At 43.8% G+C, this 18,165-nt stretch overlaps 1 protein-coding gene across 1 annotated transcript; it reads right to left on the bottom strand.

Annotated features, from left to right (window-relative positions):
- Window positions 1-7,111: 7,111 nt before the first annotated feature.
- Window positions 7,112-17,784, bottom strand: LOC129821458 (oocyte zinc finger protein XlCOF19-like). The gene is made up of 2 exons (XM_055879139.1): window positions 17,217-17,784; window positions 7,112-7,625 (listed from the first exon to the last, which is right to left on the bottom strand). Exons 1-2 carry the CDS (start codon window positions 17,533-17,535, stop codon window positions 7,159-7,161), a joined length of 786 nt encoding a protein of 261 aa, XP_055735114.1. The 5' UTR covers window positions 17,536-17,784; the 3' UTR covers window positions 7,112-7,158.
- Between the last annotated feature and the right edge of the window lie 381 nt (window positions 17,785-18,165).

The raw sequence follows: 18,165 nt of genomic DNA on the forward strand, positions 1-18,165 counted from the left end.
ACTGTAAACTCTCCTTCCAGACCCACATCAAACATCTCCAATCCAAAGTCAAATCTAGAATTGGCTTCCTATTCCGCAACAAAGCATCCTTTACTCATGCTGCCAAACATACCCTTGTAAAACTGACCATCCTACCAATCCTCGACTTCGGTGATGTCATTTACAAAATAGCCTCCAAAACCCTACTCAATAAATTGGATGCAGTCTATCACAGTGCCATCCGTTTTGTCACCAAAGCCCCATATACTACCCACCACTGCGACCTGTACACTCTCGTTGGCTGGCCCTCGCTTCATACTCGTCGCCAAACCCATTGGTTCCAGGTCATCTACAAGACCCTGCTAGGTAAAGTCCCCCCTTATCTCAGCTCGCTGGTCACCATAGCAGCACCTACCCGTAGCACGCGCTCCAGCAGGTATATCTCTCTAGTCACCCCCAAAACCAATTCTTCCTTTGGACGCCTCTCCTTCCAGTTCTCTGCTGCCAATGACTGGAACGAACTACAAAAATCTCTGAAACTGGAAACACCTATCTCCCTCACTAGCTTTAAGCACCAGCTGTCAGAGCAGCTCATAGATTACTGCACCTGTACATAACCCATCTACAATTTAGCCCAAACAACTACCTCTTTACCTACTGTATTTATTTATTAATTTATTTTGCTCCTTTGCACCCCATTATTTCTGTCTCTACTTTGCACTTTCTTCCAATGCAAACCAACCATTCCAGTGTTTTTTTTTTTTAGTTTTTATTTTACTTGCTGTGTTGTACTCACTTCGCCTCCATGGCCTTTTTATATTTTTATTTATTTATACATATATCTGTTTGCCTTCACCTCCCTTATCTCACCTCACTTGCTCACATTGTATATAGACTTATTTTTTTATCTTTTTCACTGTATTATTGACTATATGTTTGTTTTTACTCCATGTGTAACTATGTGTTGTTGTATGTGTCGAACTGCTTTGCTTTATCTTGGCCAGGTCGCAATTGTAAATGAGAACGTGTTCTCAATTTGCCTACCTGGTTAAATAAAGGTTAAATAAATAAATAAATAAATAAAAATAAATAAATAAATAAAAATTTGGCCATGAGCCCGCCATAGGTGGCAAATGACAAGGTGAGTTCTCGGAACTTAACCGACCATGAGGTTTTCCTGTGTGGCTTGGGTGACCCACCAGCCGACACTTACCGCCCTCCTCTGATAGGGGGCGTGTGCCTAAACGGCACTATGATTGAGGATGCCAGACTGGCAACCTGGTCAGAAAAATCCGCAATCAGTTTGGAAATGTTCAACGAAATATCGAAAACGGCTAACTGCCATCCCCTTGTGCCGAAAACGTTTAGATTTCCACTGGGAACGACTCCCCAGACAGCTCTCACCGCAATAGGGGTGTGTGCGCTATCGATCCGCATTGGAACCAAGGAAGTATCTCACTACCTACTGGTTGTCGCAGCCCTCCCACATATAGTCTGTGGGAGTGGACATTTTGGTAAGATTGGGTGTTAAACTTGACACTATACACCAAGTTCTTTGGTCTTTGGCGCAGCCAAACCAACATGCCTTGTCTTTCGACCCGGTGCGAATGGCATCCGGGCAGACTATTCCTGACGCTTGCAAGGTTATAACTGAGTCCGCCATGTTGATTCCGGCAAGAACCACAGAGGTTTCTGTAAGACTGAACCTGGCGCCCGGATACCGGATGGAAGGCACCACTGCGTTCTTCCAACCCTCTCGCAACTATTTGACTTGGGGCTAACTATCAATGGCAACCCGCAGTTGGAACTAACCGCTAGATCCACTTACCTCCTGGTACAAAATCTGACTCGGCGGATATTTCCATTTCTCGGCACACTCAGCAAGGAACATTGATCGATTACTCTTTCCATGATTTTGAACTGGTTGTTCCCGTGATTGGGCCTCTTCCGTCCTCCCAATCGCACTAACTGCCGTATTGCCACTTGACGACACATCAACGTTCAGGCTGGATGTCGATTCTGACAGCAGCCTTTTAATATACTCCATCGTCACGGAGGATGACATCGCGTCTCCTCCTGCATGCGAAGTACACTCTTGTGAGGTAACAACTGATGACTGTCCCAAAAGTGACATGCCGTCACCACCCGATGAAGACCTGTACAATGTCGCCGAACCATATCCTGGTTTCCATGCACAGATAATACAACTACTGTCGGAGGCTGATGCTCTTGTCAATGACACTGAACACCATCAGTTGAGAGAATTGTTTAACAAACACAGTGAGATCTGGTCAACAGACTCAATGGATTGCGGGGTTACGGGTATCCATGTGGTGCGTATTCCTACGCCACCCGGAGCAACTCCTACGTTTGTTAGATAATACAAAATCCCGCTTGCAGTATACGCAGTGGTACAAGAGATTATCGATTCCTTATTAGCTAAACAGATAATCAGGGAATATAACAGTACGTACAGCGCTCCCGTGTGGCCCGTTCTAAAACCAACGGGTAAATGGCGTCTTACCGTTGACTATAGACAACTCAACAAACTGGTTCCGTTGTCTCGTTGGCCAATTACACAGCTCGACCAAGAGTTACCAAAGGTGGCAAACGCCAAGTACTTCTCCACCGTCGATGTGGCAAATGGTTTCTGGACCATGACGGTCGACCCTCGTGACCAACACAAGTTGGCTTTCTTTTTCTCGAACAAGCTCTTCACGTTCAATCGTTTCCCATTTGGGTATGCGAACTCCCCCTCAGAGTTCAACATCTTCCTGCGCAAGGCAATGCCAGACGCAGCCTCTAGGGGGACGATAATCTACGTGGACGACGTTCTCATGAGAAGTGAGACTTTGTCACATCACTTCAACAAAATGGACCACGTTCTCACCCATCTCGGGACTGCAGGGGCTTAGTTGGCCATCATGAAAGGACAATGGTGCAGGACCAAGGTAAACTATGTTGGGCTTCTGGTGGGTGCCGAGGGCATCCTGCCACAGTCTGACAGAATCCATCACTACTTCGAAGAGATCGTGTGTCTTGACATGCCGATGGCATTTGTAGATGGCTGTTCTTACCGCCATCTAGACCACTTGCAAGCTGGGGTGGGACTGGCATACAACAACATTCCATGCAAACCACTTCAATTTCAGCTTGGCAACAAGACCAGCCAGTTTGCAGAAGTGGCTGGCGTGCTGATCACCCTGCAAACGGCGGTGAAACACGAATTGTCAGAACTGGCGATCTGCACCGACTCAAACTACGCGAGACTCACCTTCTTATGCCACTTGCCATTTTGGAAACAAAAGCACATGACTACTTCAAGTGGTAAAGAGGTGAAAAACAAAGAGCTCATCCTAGCTTGTGATGACCTCATCACCAAACACAACATACAGGTGTATTGGAAGAAAGTCAAAGGACACTCCAAATCACCTGGTCGTGACAAACTTGGCAACGACCATGCCGACAGCATGGCGAAATCCGGTGCAATTCACGGCACCCCTTGGGTGTTTGATGCTCGAGACAAAAAAAACACTGAGGAAGCTATGGTGTCTGCGGGAACGCGTAGCCATGTAGCACCATGGAAAACATCTTCGCATGAACATAATGTGTTGCTAACGCATTCAATCCTGAATGGCAACCTGGTAGCAATGCAACACCAAGGTAAGTCTCTCGCCACTTTGATGGCGTTCCTTTCGGATTCTGTCAACCACCCAGTGTCCGTACTGGCAATGGCAGGTTCACACGACTTGCTTTTGCTGTACGCAACTAAACAGCACCGTACACTTGTAGATGACATACTGGTATATGTTTCAGAAACCGACAACACTCGAAGGTGGGTGGTTCCTAAAACACAGAGGGGGATAATGATAGCCCATGCCCACGACGAGCCATGTGGAGGACATAGGGGGGGTCAAGGCTACAGGTGAAACATTGCGACAGGTGGCCTACTGGCCTCACATGGAACAACACGTGGCACAATACTAGTTTGTCTAGTTTGCTGCCAGTTTCAACCCTCCAAGCCACTTCACAGAGCACCCCTGCAACGTAAGGGTGTGTCTTACCCCTGGAGCTCGATCCAGATCGACTGGGTCGGCCCAGTTGCCAGGTCGGCCAGAGGCAACAAGTATCTCCTCACAGTGACTTGCGCATTCACAAAGTGGGTGGAGTGCCTGCCGGCGACCAATGACACAGCGGAAACCACGGCCGTTCTTTTGCTAAACCACGTTTTCAGTTGTTTCGGCCTGCCAGAAGAAACCGTGGACAGCGACAGAGGAACCCACTTTTCGGCAGCTGTAATGACCGAACTGTGGAGGCTTCTGGGAGTTAAAGCTAAACTCCACAACGCATACCACTCTCGGAGCTCGGGGAGGGTAGAAAGGAGCATCCAAACAATCGTCAGAATCTTGAGGAAATATTTGGCAGCCAAAGATTGGGACCTCAAACTCCCATTGGTACTGATGGCGATCAGAGCCACATGCCACAGGTCTACGGGAATAACGCCCTTCGAGATGATTACGGGCCGGCAAATGACACTTCCACTGCATCTCCTGTACCAACCGGGAAATGTCGCCGCAGCTACCGCCTACACGACTCATCAATATGTGACTGACTTGCGGAACAATCTCCAGACTACCTTTGCGTATGCTCAAGGACAGTTGGAAAGAAGTGCAGAAGGTGAAAAGACCTATTACGACAAAAAGGCCTCACACCAGGTGTTCGAGGTCGGGGTGTGGTACTACATATACACCAAACCCGCGGGCGTCACAACAAAGTTCCTGCCCCACTGGACGGGGCCACACGAGATTGTGGTGAAGCTATCACCTGTAGCTTACCAGATCAGAATCAGTAAAGGTTGACAAAACGCCACATTGAAGTGGGTCCCCCGGAACCAAATCAAGTTGTACACTCCCCCTATGGGAATAGAAGGGGTGCTAGCCAGCACCGTATAGATAAAAACCTAGCAAAGTCAGAGGTACTAAGAAAATTCTTAAGTACCCTCAGCTGATCCCTTCCAGGAGATCAGTAAGTTGCACCTAACCTCTTTTATTCTCTTCCCAGCTACCAAATATACATCTGTTGTCACTATTGATATCGTCCTGCGCTGTACTGTTTCACAATAAGAAAACCAGAAAAATAGTTGTCAAAACATTTTTGTTTACAAAAACAAATAACTTAAATAATGCAACAATCTCTGATTATGTGTTTTTGTAGGATGGAGTTCCTTTGGCTGATCCTGACACTCTGCGCCCTGGTCAAAACCAACCCAGCAGACGTGATCACGAACGGACCCCCTACGGGAATCGTTCTCCGCGACGATCGAGGACTCTTCATAAGTAACTGCAGAATACACACGCAGAGGGTGTATGTCCGCCTAGATGCAGAGAATGTGTACCGCCGACACATTTCACCTGCGGCGCATTTGAGTTGGGCAGGGGCTGACTGGACCAGCCAGGCAATTAAGCACGCCCAGCTAAACACTGCCCATATGTTGGCCTAACTCCAAAAGTTCACAGTAACCCAGTCAGAACTAGCCGAGCCCAGGCGAGAGAAACGATTCGTCGGGGCGCTACTATTGATAAGGGCAGCCGTAGGGTCACTATTTGCCCTAGGTACCACTGCCGTCAACGCAGTCAGTTTAGCCACAGTCAAGAGGAATGTTAGGGAGATTACTGAAGAGATGCCACTTATCCAGCAGCAGATGAAGGCACAGGCCCTCAGGTTGCAACATGTGGGAAAGTCTCTCCAGGACACTATTCTGGTGGTCAACACACACACACTACTCTCCTGAACAAAACTATCCTGTCTGTAAGAAAGCTAGCAGAGGTCATGAACCATGACTATGCCCATGTCCAATTGGTTCTATTGTTATTGGAGGATTTTCTCAGTGAAGTTAGCTCTTCTATGGACCACTTGGCCATGAATAGAATCCCCTCATATCTAGCGCCCCTCTCAATGGTGCACAACATATTGACCTCAGCTACTTCAACCACGATTTGAAGTAGCTGAGGTCAATATGGCCATTACAGTCACATTTGGCATATAGTCTGGGATCGGCCATCCCAATACACGTTGATGTTGATCTCAATGAAGTGGGATTTCTATTGACGCTGCCGGTTGTTTAACTGGAGAATATCTATCGATTGAAAACAGTTCTCAATGTAGGATTTTGGCGCGACAGTACCCACGTAAAGATTGCCACGCCCCCAGTTGTAGCTTACCAGGAAAACAACCCAGATTTCTATCTCACCCCTAACCTGTTAATGTGTACTCTAACTGTCTAAAAGGTCTAAAAAGTCAACGAACCCAAAACTCAACCCAAGGTTGAAGACAAAGAAATATTTTTCTACCCATGCTACTGATGAGTAGCTGTGTCTAAACGGGTGAATTCAAGCCGTACCACCTAACCTCCACTCTCCATTGAATCGTGGTATCTACACTGTTTCATTCCTACGCTGTGAGCCCTGAGCTACAGAGCTGTCTGTCCTCAGAAGACCACTCCCAGAGCAAGGGCGAGGAATCAGACCAAAAGGACACTGATATCGTGAGGACGACCAGAGAGTTGCGCCGGAGAAGTGCGTCATTGAGAAGCCTAAACGACCCACGCAGAGCTTCCCATCTGAGACCTCCCACACGTAATTACATCATTATATTCTGACCCATAAGAGCGGCAGTTCGGGGCAAGGCTAGGGTTAAAATAAGCATAGCTGACAAATGCACCCAAATGTATATTTCTCTCATCTACTTTCTCTTTCTCTCTCTCTTTTAAATCCCCATTTTGGGTAACACGCGCCATAGTGTGTTGGCCCGTTATACTAAGTTCTAATCAATAGCCTAGACTGTGTTTCTGGTGTATGTGTATCTTATCATCATTTTAGCTTTCTAGTAAATAAATACTCAACTAAGATTGGTGTGGTACGAACTCATTGGTGAGACCCGGGTCCGTGCAGATTCCCGGACTAGGCGACGTTCAGAATGAGATTGTAGAGGAAACTGATTAATTAGCGACGGTTGTAAAATCGGTATTCTGATATTCTTTGATTTCATTTGGGAAATAGAAACTCAATAAAACTAATTTTCCCATGGTGCCCCAGGTTAATGAGTTAATAATTGCTTGATTCATTTAATCATGTAATTAGAAACATTTAATCATTCAATGAGCAACAGTCGTCACATTAACTAATACAACGTCACGACAGTTCTCTGGTGTGATATCAGGATGCTGAGCTGAGTAAAACTCTTCCCACAATGAGTACAGCTATAAGATTTCTCGCCTGTGTGTGCTCTCTGGTGTGATATCAGGCTGCTTAGCTGAGTAAAACTCTTCCCACATTGATCACAGCTATACGGCGTCTCTCCTGTGTGTGTTCTCTGGTGTATCTTCAGATGTCTATATTTAACAAAACTCTTCCCACATTGATCACAGCCGTAAGATTTCTCTCCTGTGCGGATTATCTGATTAATTTTAATGCCTGATGAGGAGGTGAATCTCTTCCCACAGTCAGAGCAGCAGTGAGTTCTCTTCCCTGTGGATCTCTGCAGGTGTTTCTTGAGATGTTCTGATCCGGAGAGACTCTTCTCTGCCTCGTCAGCATCCTGAGGTTGTTGAGGCTCCCCAGAGGACCCACGGTAGTCCCGTCTCTCTCCTGTGTCAACAACAAAGTGAGACAGATGGTTAAAGGCCCACAACAGCGGAATCCACTGTAAAAGGTGATGCCAACAACGTAGCCATGAAGTTGTACAACAATCGACGTCTGTAATGAATGTAAAATGAGCAACAATAGTCATATTTAGTCTTGTTTTCACATTAGTAGTAACATCGATGATTACAGGCTAGAAATAAATTATTAAAGTTTCTGAAACCCTAAGCAATGTGTCAGACGACTATTGGTCTCCAATATAGGCCACTTTCTGTGTTTGCTAAAATTGCGGCACGAGGGCGATGCATTTTGGTTGTATTAACTCCTCCCCGCTAATGAGGAAAGCGCTAGTTATGGATATAGTATATCTGCTAATGAGGAAACCACTAGTTATGGATGTAGTATATCTGGTAATGAGGAAACCACTAGTTATGGACGTAGTATATCTGGTAATGAGGAAATCACTAGTTATGAATGTAGTATATCTGTTAATGAGCAAACCACTAGTTATGGATGTAGAATATCTGCCTGGAGCAAAAATGGTGAGCAAAGATTTTAGCTTTCCACAATGTATTCAGAATATTACAGCGCACTATCAGTGCAAGATCAGGAGTGCTACTCAAGGAAACTCACATTAAGCTCTGTGTCTATTCACTAGTTCACCAACATGGGGGAAAACTCAGGGGAGTTCTCTTAGGCTGACAGCAAATATAGCCTCCATTTCCTGGGTGCTTATGAGTGCATTTCACATTACTTTGCATTATAACTGTAACGCTCGTTTGAATGTCCTGATTAATATAATGTTTGTGTTATTGTCGAAAATGTACTACTTTATATTTAAAAACGACTTCAACCAGTAAAATGCTCTTTGGCTAGTTTTCCATCAGCCTGACAATGAGGGTTTGTACACTACTGTTTGCCAAATAGGCCCATAACTTCAACAACATAGACCTACTGTAGGACCCATAACTTCACCTAACAACAATATAGACCTCGGACTATAAATCATTTAATATTTCCAGTGAAACATGGAAACTAAAATGTCTGTCATGACATTTCATAACCTGATCACCAGATAATTTTGTGAATAATCCCACTCGGTTACTCTATAATGTGTTGTCATTCTAAATGTCCTGAATAAAGGAAAATAGCTCTGAGCTAAGTATCTCCGTGTCCAAACACACTAACGAGACCCTACTGTAAATCAAGCAGACAATAACACATTTTAAACATCAATTTGTTAGTGATGTTGGATCCAACGTGGAGCACGGCATAACTGTCTTTACCAGAGTAATGAATGAAGAAGCACTTTGGTTATTGTTGCATGTCGTGATGTTTGTCATGTGACTGTCATTCAGAAAATTATTTCCTGGATCAGCTGATGATAGTTAAACATGTGACTATAACAAAACAGCTACAGTATTAAGAATTGTGTAATTATTGAAGAACCGTGTTAATGACAGTATCCATTTGGGTGTTAAGGTGTGTCAATAAAGTTAAGGTGACTCTCAGTTACAACCATTGGATTTAGCAAACTCTTAAATTATTTAGTATTTCTGTGCACATGAAAACTGTTTCCCCAGCGTAACATAAGGAGCCACTAAATGATACATAGTTCGAGTGCATTTCAGAATACAAAAAAAACTGTCCGACAGCAAGATCCCGTATTTAAGTTGAAGTTCATCATGTGACAAGCGTAACGTTATGACTATAACTATTGTTCCCTGAAGGAGGGAAACTAGGTACAACATACTATTAAATGCACACCTAGCTGGTAGCACCACCTTCTACAGGTGATGAGTGTGAGGCTCGGATTTATTCCTTAAATTTAATACGTCTCTTCAGCGACCCAGGAAGGGGTGGTGCCAAACAGGTGTTGTACCTCGTTTCCCTCCTTCAGGGAACAGTAATTATCGTGTTAGGTTCTAATTCTTCTGAGTAAATAACTCACGGACACTAGAGAAGCTTAACCAAGTTTAATTCTTCCCAAAGGGTCGTTACAGCTGTAATTCAGACAAAAACATGTTCTCACTATCACAAGTATATCTACCCCACTTTGGACACTCCTCCTTCCCTCCAATCCTTACATCTTCTGGTTCGACAGGAAGAGGGTAACAGGATACTAAACCGTTATTACTCCCTTCAGGGGATCTGACCTGACCTCAACCCCTCCTTCGCCTAATCCACAGATGTCCATCCGCTTCCCCTACAGCAATCCTGTGATCTCCTCCTGTCCACCCAGCACATTCCACAGCCACTCTGTCTTTCTACAGATCTCACCCCTTTATATACTCTGCGTCTGATCTATCATGTCTTTAATATCTCAATGTTCAAAGTTTAGCCCGAATCCAACAGTCATAAAGTTACACTCCCTTTCAGTCGGTCAACTTCGGTAAAACATACTATGGAAAAATACAATAATTCCCCATGCCGACCCAAACGGATACTAAATGAAACGGCCCCTGGCAGACCACCCAGACCTTACCCCGCAAGATGTGCCAGTTGTCAATTTATTAATTGTCTTTTGTTTGAAACACTCCTGTCAATGTTGAGTAAGGACGCACACCTAATTACGCATATAGAGGTAGGACTAGTCTACCTGGCCTGAGCGCAAATGTAGGCCTATAAATGTGCCAATTTGGGGATGTCATTGTATTTCTGATTGTCTTAACGCACCACCACTAATGAGTTGTGGAGCTTCTCAAAGTAATGTTTTATTCACCTCAAACAGCAAGTAAACAAAGTCTAATCAAAATCAATTACAAATGAGAATAGTTCCTCAAAGTATTTTAAAAACATTTCCAGCTCTCGCCCTTTCGATAACCACTCGGCACAAAAGGGAAAAACGTAATGCGCTGATCCAGTGGAAATGTCAAAATACCTGATTACTTCTTATCCCTTTCACAAATAGCCTACAGCCGTGTCGGTCGAGAACTCACTGGCAAGGGAAACTGAGGGCCCAGAAAATTTTACACAATGTTGCAAGCTTGAGTTTTGGGCCAACCCAGTTGATAGTTGATACAATGTTTCAAGTTTGTTGTAGACAGGCCATGTGCAGCCAATGTGATTTATATGATATTTATTTTTATCAGGATATTTTCTACCTGCAGGCTGCAATGTAAAATTTGTTTTTGCTTTACGTAGGTTATTAAAAAAAAAACTTAGCAATGGCAATAAAAACGTTTATTTATAATTTTCATTTAAATAGAATGTAGATTAACCACAGAGAATGATGTTGAGATAAAGACTATTATAATTATTATTACTATTATAAATTAAATTAAACTGTTCCAGTAAAATGTGAATATGAAAATCCTAACTGGCACCAGATCAGTAGAAATGGTCAGATAAATTGGCACACCAAATGGAAAAGGTTGCTGACTGCTGGTGTAGCCTATTACCAGAAACTTTAGGAGCATAACATCAGAATTTACGAAGGCAAGCAGCAGCAGGAAGAGTAGGCTAATGAAGAGGTTTTTTCCTTTTAGTTAGGCTATCTTGTTTCAGAGTGGTGTCATCAATAGCCCATAATGACAAAGTGAAAACAGGTTTAAAAAAACAACAGAAATACCTTATTTACATAAGTATTCAGACCCTTTGCTATGAGACTCGAAATTGCTAAGACACTAAGACACTGCATCTCAGTGCTTGAGGCGTCACTACAGACACCCCGTTTCGAGTCCAGGCTGTGTCACAACCGGCCGTGATTGGGAGTTAAATAAAGGTTACATTTTTTTAAATTAATTAAAACAGAGTTCATTCAGGAAGTTCAGACTCCTTCCCTTTTTCCACATTTTGTTACGTTAAAACTTTATTTTAAAATGGATTAAAAAATATATATAATCCTCATTATACTACACACAAATGAAAAAGTGAAAACAGGTAAAAAACTGAAATACCTTATTTACATAAGTATTCAGACCCTTTGCAATGAGACTCAAAATTGCTTTCAGGTGCATCCTGTTTCCATTAATTATCCTTGAGATGTATATACAACTTGTTCGGAGTCCACCTGTGGTAAATTCAATTGATTGGACATGATTTGGAAGGCACACACCTGTCTATTTAAGGTCCCAGAGTTGACAGTGCATGTCAGAGCAGAAACCAAGCAATGAGGTCGAAGGAATTGTCCGTAGAGCTCCGAGACAGGATTGTGTCGAGGCACAGATCTGGGGAAGGGTACAAAAAAAATTCTGCAGCATTGAAGGTCCCCAAGAACACAGTGGCTTCCATCATTCTTAAATGGAATACTCTTCCTAGAGCTGGTCACCCGGCCAAACTGAGCGATTGGGGGAGAAGGGCCTTGGTCAGGGAGGTGACCAAAAACCTGATGGTCACTGACAGAAATCCAGAGTTTCTCTGTGGAGATGGGAGAACCTTCCAGAAGGACAACCATCTATGGAGCACTCCACCAATCAGACCTTTATGGTAGAGTGGCCAGATGAAAACCCCTCCTCAGTAAAAGGCACATGACAGCCTTCATGGAGTTTGACAAAAGGCACCTCAAGGACTCTCAGACCATGAGAAACAAGGCTTGATGAAACCAAGATTGAATTCTTTGGCCTGAATGCCAAGAGTCACGTCTGGAGGAAACCTGGCACTATCCCTACGGTAAAGCATGGTGGTGGCAGCATCATGCTGTGGGGATATTCTTCAGCGGCAGGGACTGGGAGACTAGTCAGGATCGAGGGAAATATTAACGGAGCAAAGTGCAGAGAGATCCTTGATGAAAGACCTGCTCCAGAGCGCTCAGGACCTCAGACTGGGGGCGAAGGTTCACCGTCCAACAGGACAACGACCTTAAGCACACAACCAAGACAACACAGGACTGGCTTCGAGACAAGTCTCTGAATGTCCTTGAGTGGCCCAGGCAGAGCCTGGACTTGAGCCCGATCTAACATCTCTGAAGAGACCTGAAAATAGCTGTGCAGTGATGTTCCCCATCCAACCTGACAGAGCTAGAGAGGATCTGCAGAGAAGGATGGGAGAAACTCTCCAAATGCAGGTGTGCCAAATAAATTAGCTAAATGAAAGGGGGGAAAAAATAATTTAATCAATTTTAGAATAAGGCTTTATTTAACGTAACAAAATGTGGAAAAAGTCAAGGGGTCTGAATACTTTCCGAATGCACTGTATACAGCAACACCTTCCCCAACAGCATTCCTGTCTTTTCTGTAGATGTTCTATCCCTGTATTGCTACTGCTGTATCAAAAGAATTATCTCAGTGAGTTTCAGAGATGAACAGTACAGTGCGTTCCAAATTCAATAGGCAGGCAAGTAAACAAAAACATTTTCAAATAAAAACTATTCCAGAAAATGTCAAAGCGTATATAACGCCCGTCCAAGAGACTGTCGACCAATCGCGTTCACATTGTCATGCTGTGACACGCAGTTCCTAAATCTCACAAAATCCCTTTTAAAGTCAGGGTATGAGTCGAGAAACATGCCTAGTTTCCTTGAAAGTACATAATGTCACGATTGCAAAGCTATACGATATTACAGAGAACAAGTTAATTATCTCACATCTCTGAAAATATTTGTAATGTTGTGCTTCTTGTTCACAGAGGGTAATTCATGCCAATGTTCTTTTATTTAAGCTATTAATAAGAATCGAAAGGAGTTTCCAATATCCTAATTTCTTAAATTATTTCTGGTGATAGCAAGTGATAGTGATACACAAGCTAGGTCTATTTGAAACATTGCCATCCATTGGCAGCATTTAGCAGCCACCAGATTCAGAAGCTTTAAAACCAAATAAATCATATTTAAAACACAATTCTATTTTTGCCCAAAGTTAAGATATAAATTATTCAAACTGAACATAATATTATTATTTAAAATAATATTATTTTAGGCTATTTTAGTTTTGGAGTCAAAGATAGTTTTGGAATAGTTTTCATTTTTCAAACAGGTTTGTTATTTTATTTCAGTTCACTAAATATTTTTCCCCTAATTACTTTTTCCATAATAAGCATAGAGGTTTCCCCTATCAACCAGTCATAGGTACTGGCGACAAAGCGCCTCGTAACCTAGCTGGGAATGGAACCCTTCTGTGGTAACAGACAGGGGCGATTTGTAATCAAATCAAATTCCCAGGAATGGGGTTCATATGAACCACAGAGACTGTGTGTGGGATAATAACATGGCCGTGTCCAAACCTGCTTGTTCCATCGACTCCGCTACCAACCACCAATCTCCAACAGGGCCCTTAACCTGTATCACTAGACACCTCATAGTGAGCTACAGGTAGGAATCAGCAATGAATCCCAATAATGAGACGCCTCTGGGGAGGGGTGTCAGTAACATAAAAAAAAAAATATATATAGTGTGTTTTATGGAGAAAAAAAAAGTTTTTTTACAAATCCGTCAAGACATCAACTTAGACTTTACCGTGAAATGCTTTACTTACAAGCCCTTAACCAACAGTGCAGTTCAAGAAGAAGAAAATATTTACCAAGTAGACTAAAATAAAAAGTAACACAATGAGAAAAACAATAACGAGGCTATATACAGGGGGAACCGGTACCGAGTCAGTGTACGGGGGTACAGGCTAGTTGAGGTAATCTGTACATGAAGGTGGGGGCGTAGTGACTATGCATAGATAACAAACAACCAGCGAGTAGCAGCAGTGCACAAAAGGGAGCGGGGTGGGGGGGGGGGTTAATGTAAATTGTCCTGTGGCGATTTTATGAATAGTTCAGCAGTCTTATGGCTTGGGGGTAGCTGTTGAGGAGGCTTTTGGTCCTAGACTTGGCGCTCCGGTACCGCTTGTCGTGCGGCAGCAGATAAAACATTCTATAATTTGGGTGACTGGAGTCTCTGACAATTTTGTGGGCTTTCCTCTGACACTGCCTATTATATAGGTCCTGGATGGCTGGAAGCTTGGCCACAGTGATGTACTGGGCCGTTCGCACTACCCTCTGTAGCGCCTTACGGTCAGATGCCGAGCAGTTGCCATACCAGGCGGTGATGCAACCGGTCAGGATGCTCTCGATGGTGCAGTTGTATTACCTTTTGAGGATCTGAGGACCCATGCCAAATCTTTTCAGTCTCCAGAGGGAGAAAAGGTTTTGTTGTGCCCTCTTCACAACTGTCTTGGTATATACCCACGTGGGTGATTAAAAGATGAACTGAGGTCCACACTCCAGTGCAGTTGATGCTGGTAATGCAACTTAAAGTTGGTTGCCAACCGCCATATAAAGTCCAAAGAAAAAGAAGCCTGAAGGAAGCAGAAATGACGAGAAATGAATTCGGTTTACCGTTTGGGGCGTCGCGACTGGTTACCTATTTTGATGTGATATGAAAGTATTATGTGAAATTATTTTTATGTGATATGAAAGTACAGCGATTTATGTTTCTGGAAACGTATCGCAATTGAGAATCGATTCACATTTAGATGGAATATTTGGCTATTTTGGCTGCCAGAGCCAGTCTACCTCTGAAAATAACATACAGTCCTTGGAACTTGAGGAGTAATGGGGGCACAATCAGCAGTAGAAACAATAACAAAGCGTACTCCCTGCCCGTTTCGGTAAAAAGCTGAGGGATGGGCCTGGAGAAATGTAACCATCCATGATATCAACATTATAGTTTTAACCATGTTTTGAGGTTATACAGTGTTTGTTCATACTTACTGACAAACATTGGAGTTAAAAAAAAGCTTATACACTGCTCAAAAAAATAAAGGGAACACTTAAACAACAGAATGTAACTCCAAGTCAATCACACTTCTGTGAAATCAAACTGTCCACTTAGGAAGCAACACTGATTGACAATACATTTCACATGCTGTTGTGCAAATGGAATAGACAAAAGGTGGAAATTATAGGCAATTAGCAAGACACCCCCCAAAACAGGAGTGATTCTGCAGGTGGTGACCACAGACCACTTCTCAGTTCCTATGCTTCCTGGCTGATGTTTTCGTCACTTTTGAATGCTGGCGGTGCTCTCACTCTAGTGGTAGCATGAGACGGAGTCTACAACCCACACAAGTGGCTCAGGTAGTGCAGTTCATCCAGGATGGCACATCAATGCGAACTGTGGCAAAAAGGTTTGCTGTGTCTGTCAGCGTAGTGTCCAGAGCATGCAGGCGCTACCAGGAGACAGGCCAGTACATCAGGAGACGTGGAGGAGGCCGTAGGAGGGCAACAACCCAGCAGCAGGACCACTACCTCCGCCTTTGTGCAAGGAGGTGCACTGCCAGCGCCCTGCAAAATGACCTCCAGCAGGCCACAAATGTGCATGTGTCTGCTCAAACGGTCAGAAACAGACTCCATGAGGGTGGTATGAGGGCCCGACGTCCACAGGTGGGGGTTGTGCTCACAGCCCAACACCGTGCAGGACGTTTCGCATTTGCCAGAGAACACCAAGATTGGCAAATTCGCCACTGGCGCCCTGTGCTCTTCACAGATGAAAGCAGGTTCACACTGAGCACATGAGCACATGTGACAGACGTGACAGAGTCTGGAGACGCCGTGGAGAACGTTCTGCTGCCTGCAACATCCTCCAGCATGACCGGTTTGGCGATGGGTCAGTCATGGTGTGGGGTGGCATTTCTTTGTGGGGCCGCACAGCCCTCCATGTGCTCGCCAGAGGTAGCCTGACTGCCATTAGGTACCGAGATGAGATCCTCAGACCCCTTGTGAGACCATATGCTGACACATGCACATTTGTGGCCTGCTGAAGGTCATTTTGCAGGGCTCTGGCAGTGCACCTCCTTGCACAAAGGCGGAGGTGGCGGTCCTGCTGCTGGGTTGTTGCCCTCCTACGGCCTCCTCCACGTCTCCTGATGTACTGGCCTGTCTCCTGGTAGCGCCTGCATGCTCTGGACACTACGCTGACAGACACAGCAAACCTTTTTACCACAGTTCGCATTGATGTGCCATCCTGGATGAACTGCACTACCTGAGCCACTTGTGTGGGTTGTAGACTCCGTCTCATGCTACCACTAGAGTGAGAGCACCGCCAGCATTCAAAAGTGACCAAAACATCAGCCAGGAAGCATAGGAACTGAGAAGTGGTCTGTGGTCACCACCTGCAGAATCACTCCTGTTTTGGGGGGTGTCTTGCTAATTGCCTATAATTTCCACCTTTTGTCTATTCCATTTGCACAACAGCATGTGAAATTTATTGTCAATCAGTGTTGCTTCCTAAGTGGACAGTTTGATTTCACAGAAGTGTGATTGACTTGGAGTTACATTGTGTTGTTTAAGTGTTCCCTTTATTTTTTTGAGCAGTGTATTTTGGGATCTGATGGGGTACAACAGTTTAACTAAGCTCATGAGGCATTTATAAGTGATTTCTTCAAGAAACAATGGGTACATATCATTAATGTATAAGTCCCAAAATGGATGTAACAACTGCTGATTGCCCCTTTAAGAGAACATTTTTGGCTAATCTAATAAGAGATATTGAGGACTACAGTATTTCAGGCATTGTCATTGGATGCATTTGATCAATTGTTAACGTTTTGTTGATGGTCCACTCTTGATGTTCTACACGTTACAGTGTAGCTTCAGCCATTCCTACAGAACAGCATTAAAGTGTAGAACCCATTTACTGCATATTGGTTCAAAGACTGCAGAGACGGTACTTACTGGTGTTAAACAGATCTCCAACCTCCTCTTCTTCCTCCTCTTTCAATGTGACAGTCATCTCCCCTTCCACTCCAAAAACTGCATCCTCCTCTTTCTCCTCTTCTTTTAGTGTAACATCCTCCTCCTCTTTCACTCTGAACGCGTCTTCCTCTTCTTTCACTGTAACGTCTTTATCTTCTTCTTTCACTCTAACAGCCTCACCCTCTACTTGTTTTTGTATTGTAACATCCTCCTCTTCCTCCTCCTCTTTCACGAGAGCTTCTTTCTCCGTCCAGCAGACATCTTCTTTAGCAGGAGGAGAGTAGCTTAGTGAACTCATGATCGGAGATGTTAGCTAGCTAGCATTAGCGACTAGCTTAGTTCTAAGCTAACTTAGCAAACCAGCTAGCTGACAAACAACGTAAATATATAATTGAATGGGCCAACAAGTACATACGACAGAAATGTGTTTAATACACAGCGAATAATAAAAACCAAAACCGTGTAAAGAGATTGAATGTTGTAGCTATGTTTGCTAGAAAGCTACAGAGGTGTGTGAGACTTGCTGTTGTTGTTTGAGGAGCGTCCCGTCCCCAAATTATACGTCACACTGGCAGCATCGCCTGAACCTAAAATACGCACATCGCCATCTGCTGACTGGAGTGGGCAACGCAGTTGAGAAACCAAAAGTTGTATTTTTCATTTATTTCATAAAGGTTAATATTATATTAAGTCGTTCAAAGAGAAGCATGTGTTCATTGATTCGTGTTTAATGAGTGACAAATTAAAACAAACTTTACACCCACTACACATTTGCATTGAACCATACTTCTGACATGGATCATTTTGACCCAGAGGCATCTTTGATCATAGCCAAAATGTGGTTTATTCAATTCTTCAAATTTTTCCTGACTTTGTCAATCAACTTGTTCTTAATAAATCTAAATCATGGTTTAGTGTTTCTGTATCA

Source organism: Salvelinus fontinalis, chromosome 23 (genome assembly GCF_029448725.1).
Source record: "Salvelinus fontinalis isolate EN_2023a chromosome 23, ASM2944872v1, whole genome shotgun sequence".
In the NCBI taxonomy this organism is placed as follows: domain Eukaryota; kingdom Metazoa; phylum Chordata; class Actinopteri; order Salmoniformes; family Salmonidae; genus Salvelinus; species Salvelinus fontinalis.

What these genes read in the sequence shown, in the direction of transcription:
- LOC129821458 (XM_055879139.1), bottom strand. Translation starts at nt 17,535, where the DNA reads ATGAGTTCACTAAGCTACTCTCCTCCTGCTAAAGAAGATGTCTGCTGG. An exon ending in TGGAGATCTGTTTAACACCA is followed by an intron (nt 7,626 to 17,216) that starts GTAAGTACCGTC and finishes TTGTTGACACAG; the next exon opens with GAGAGAGACGGGACTACCGT.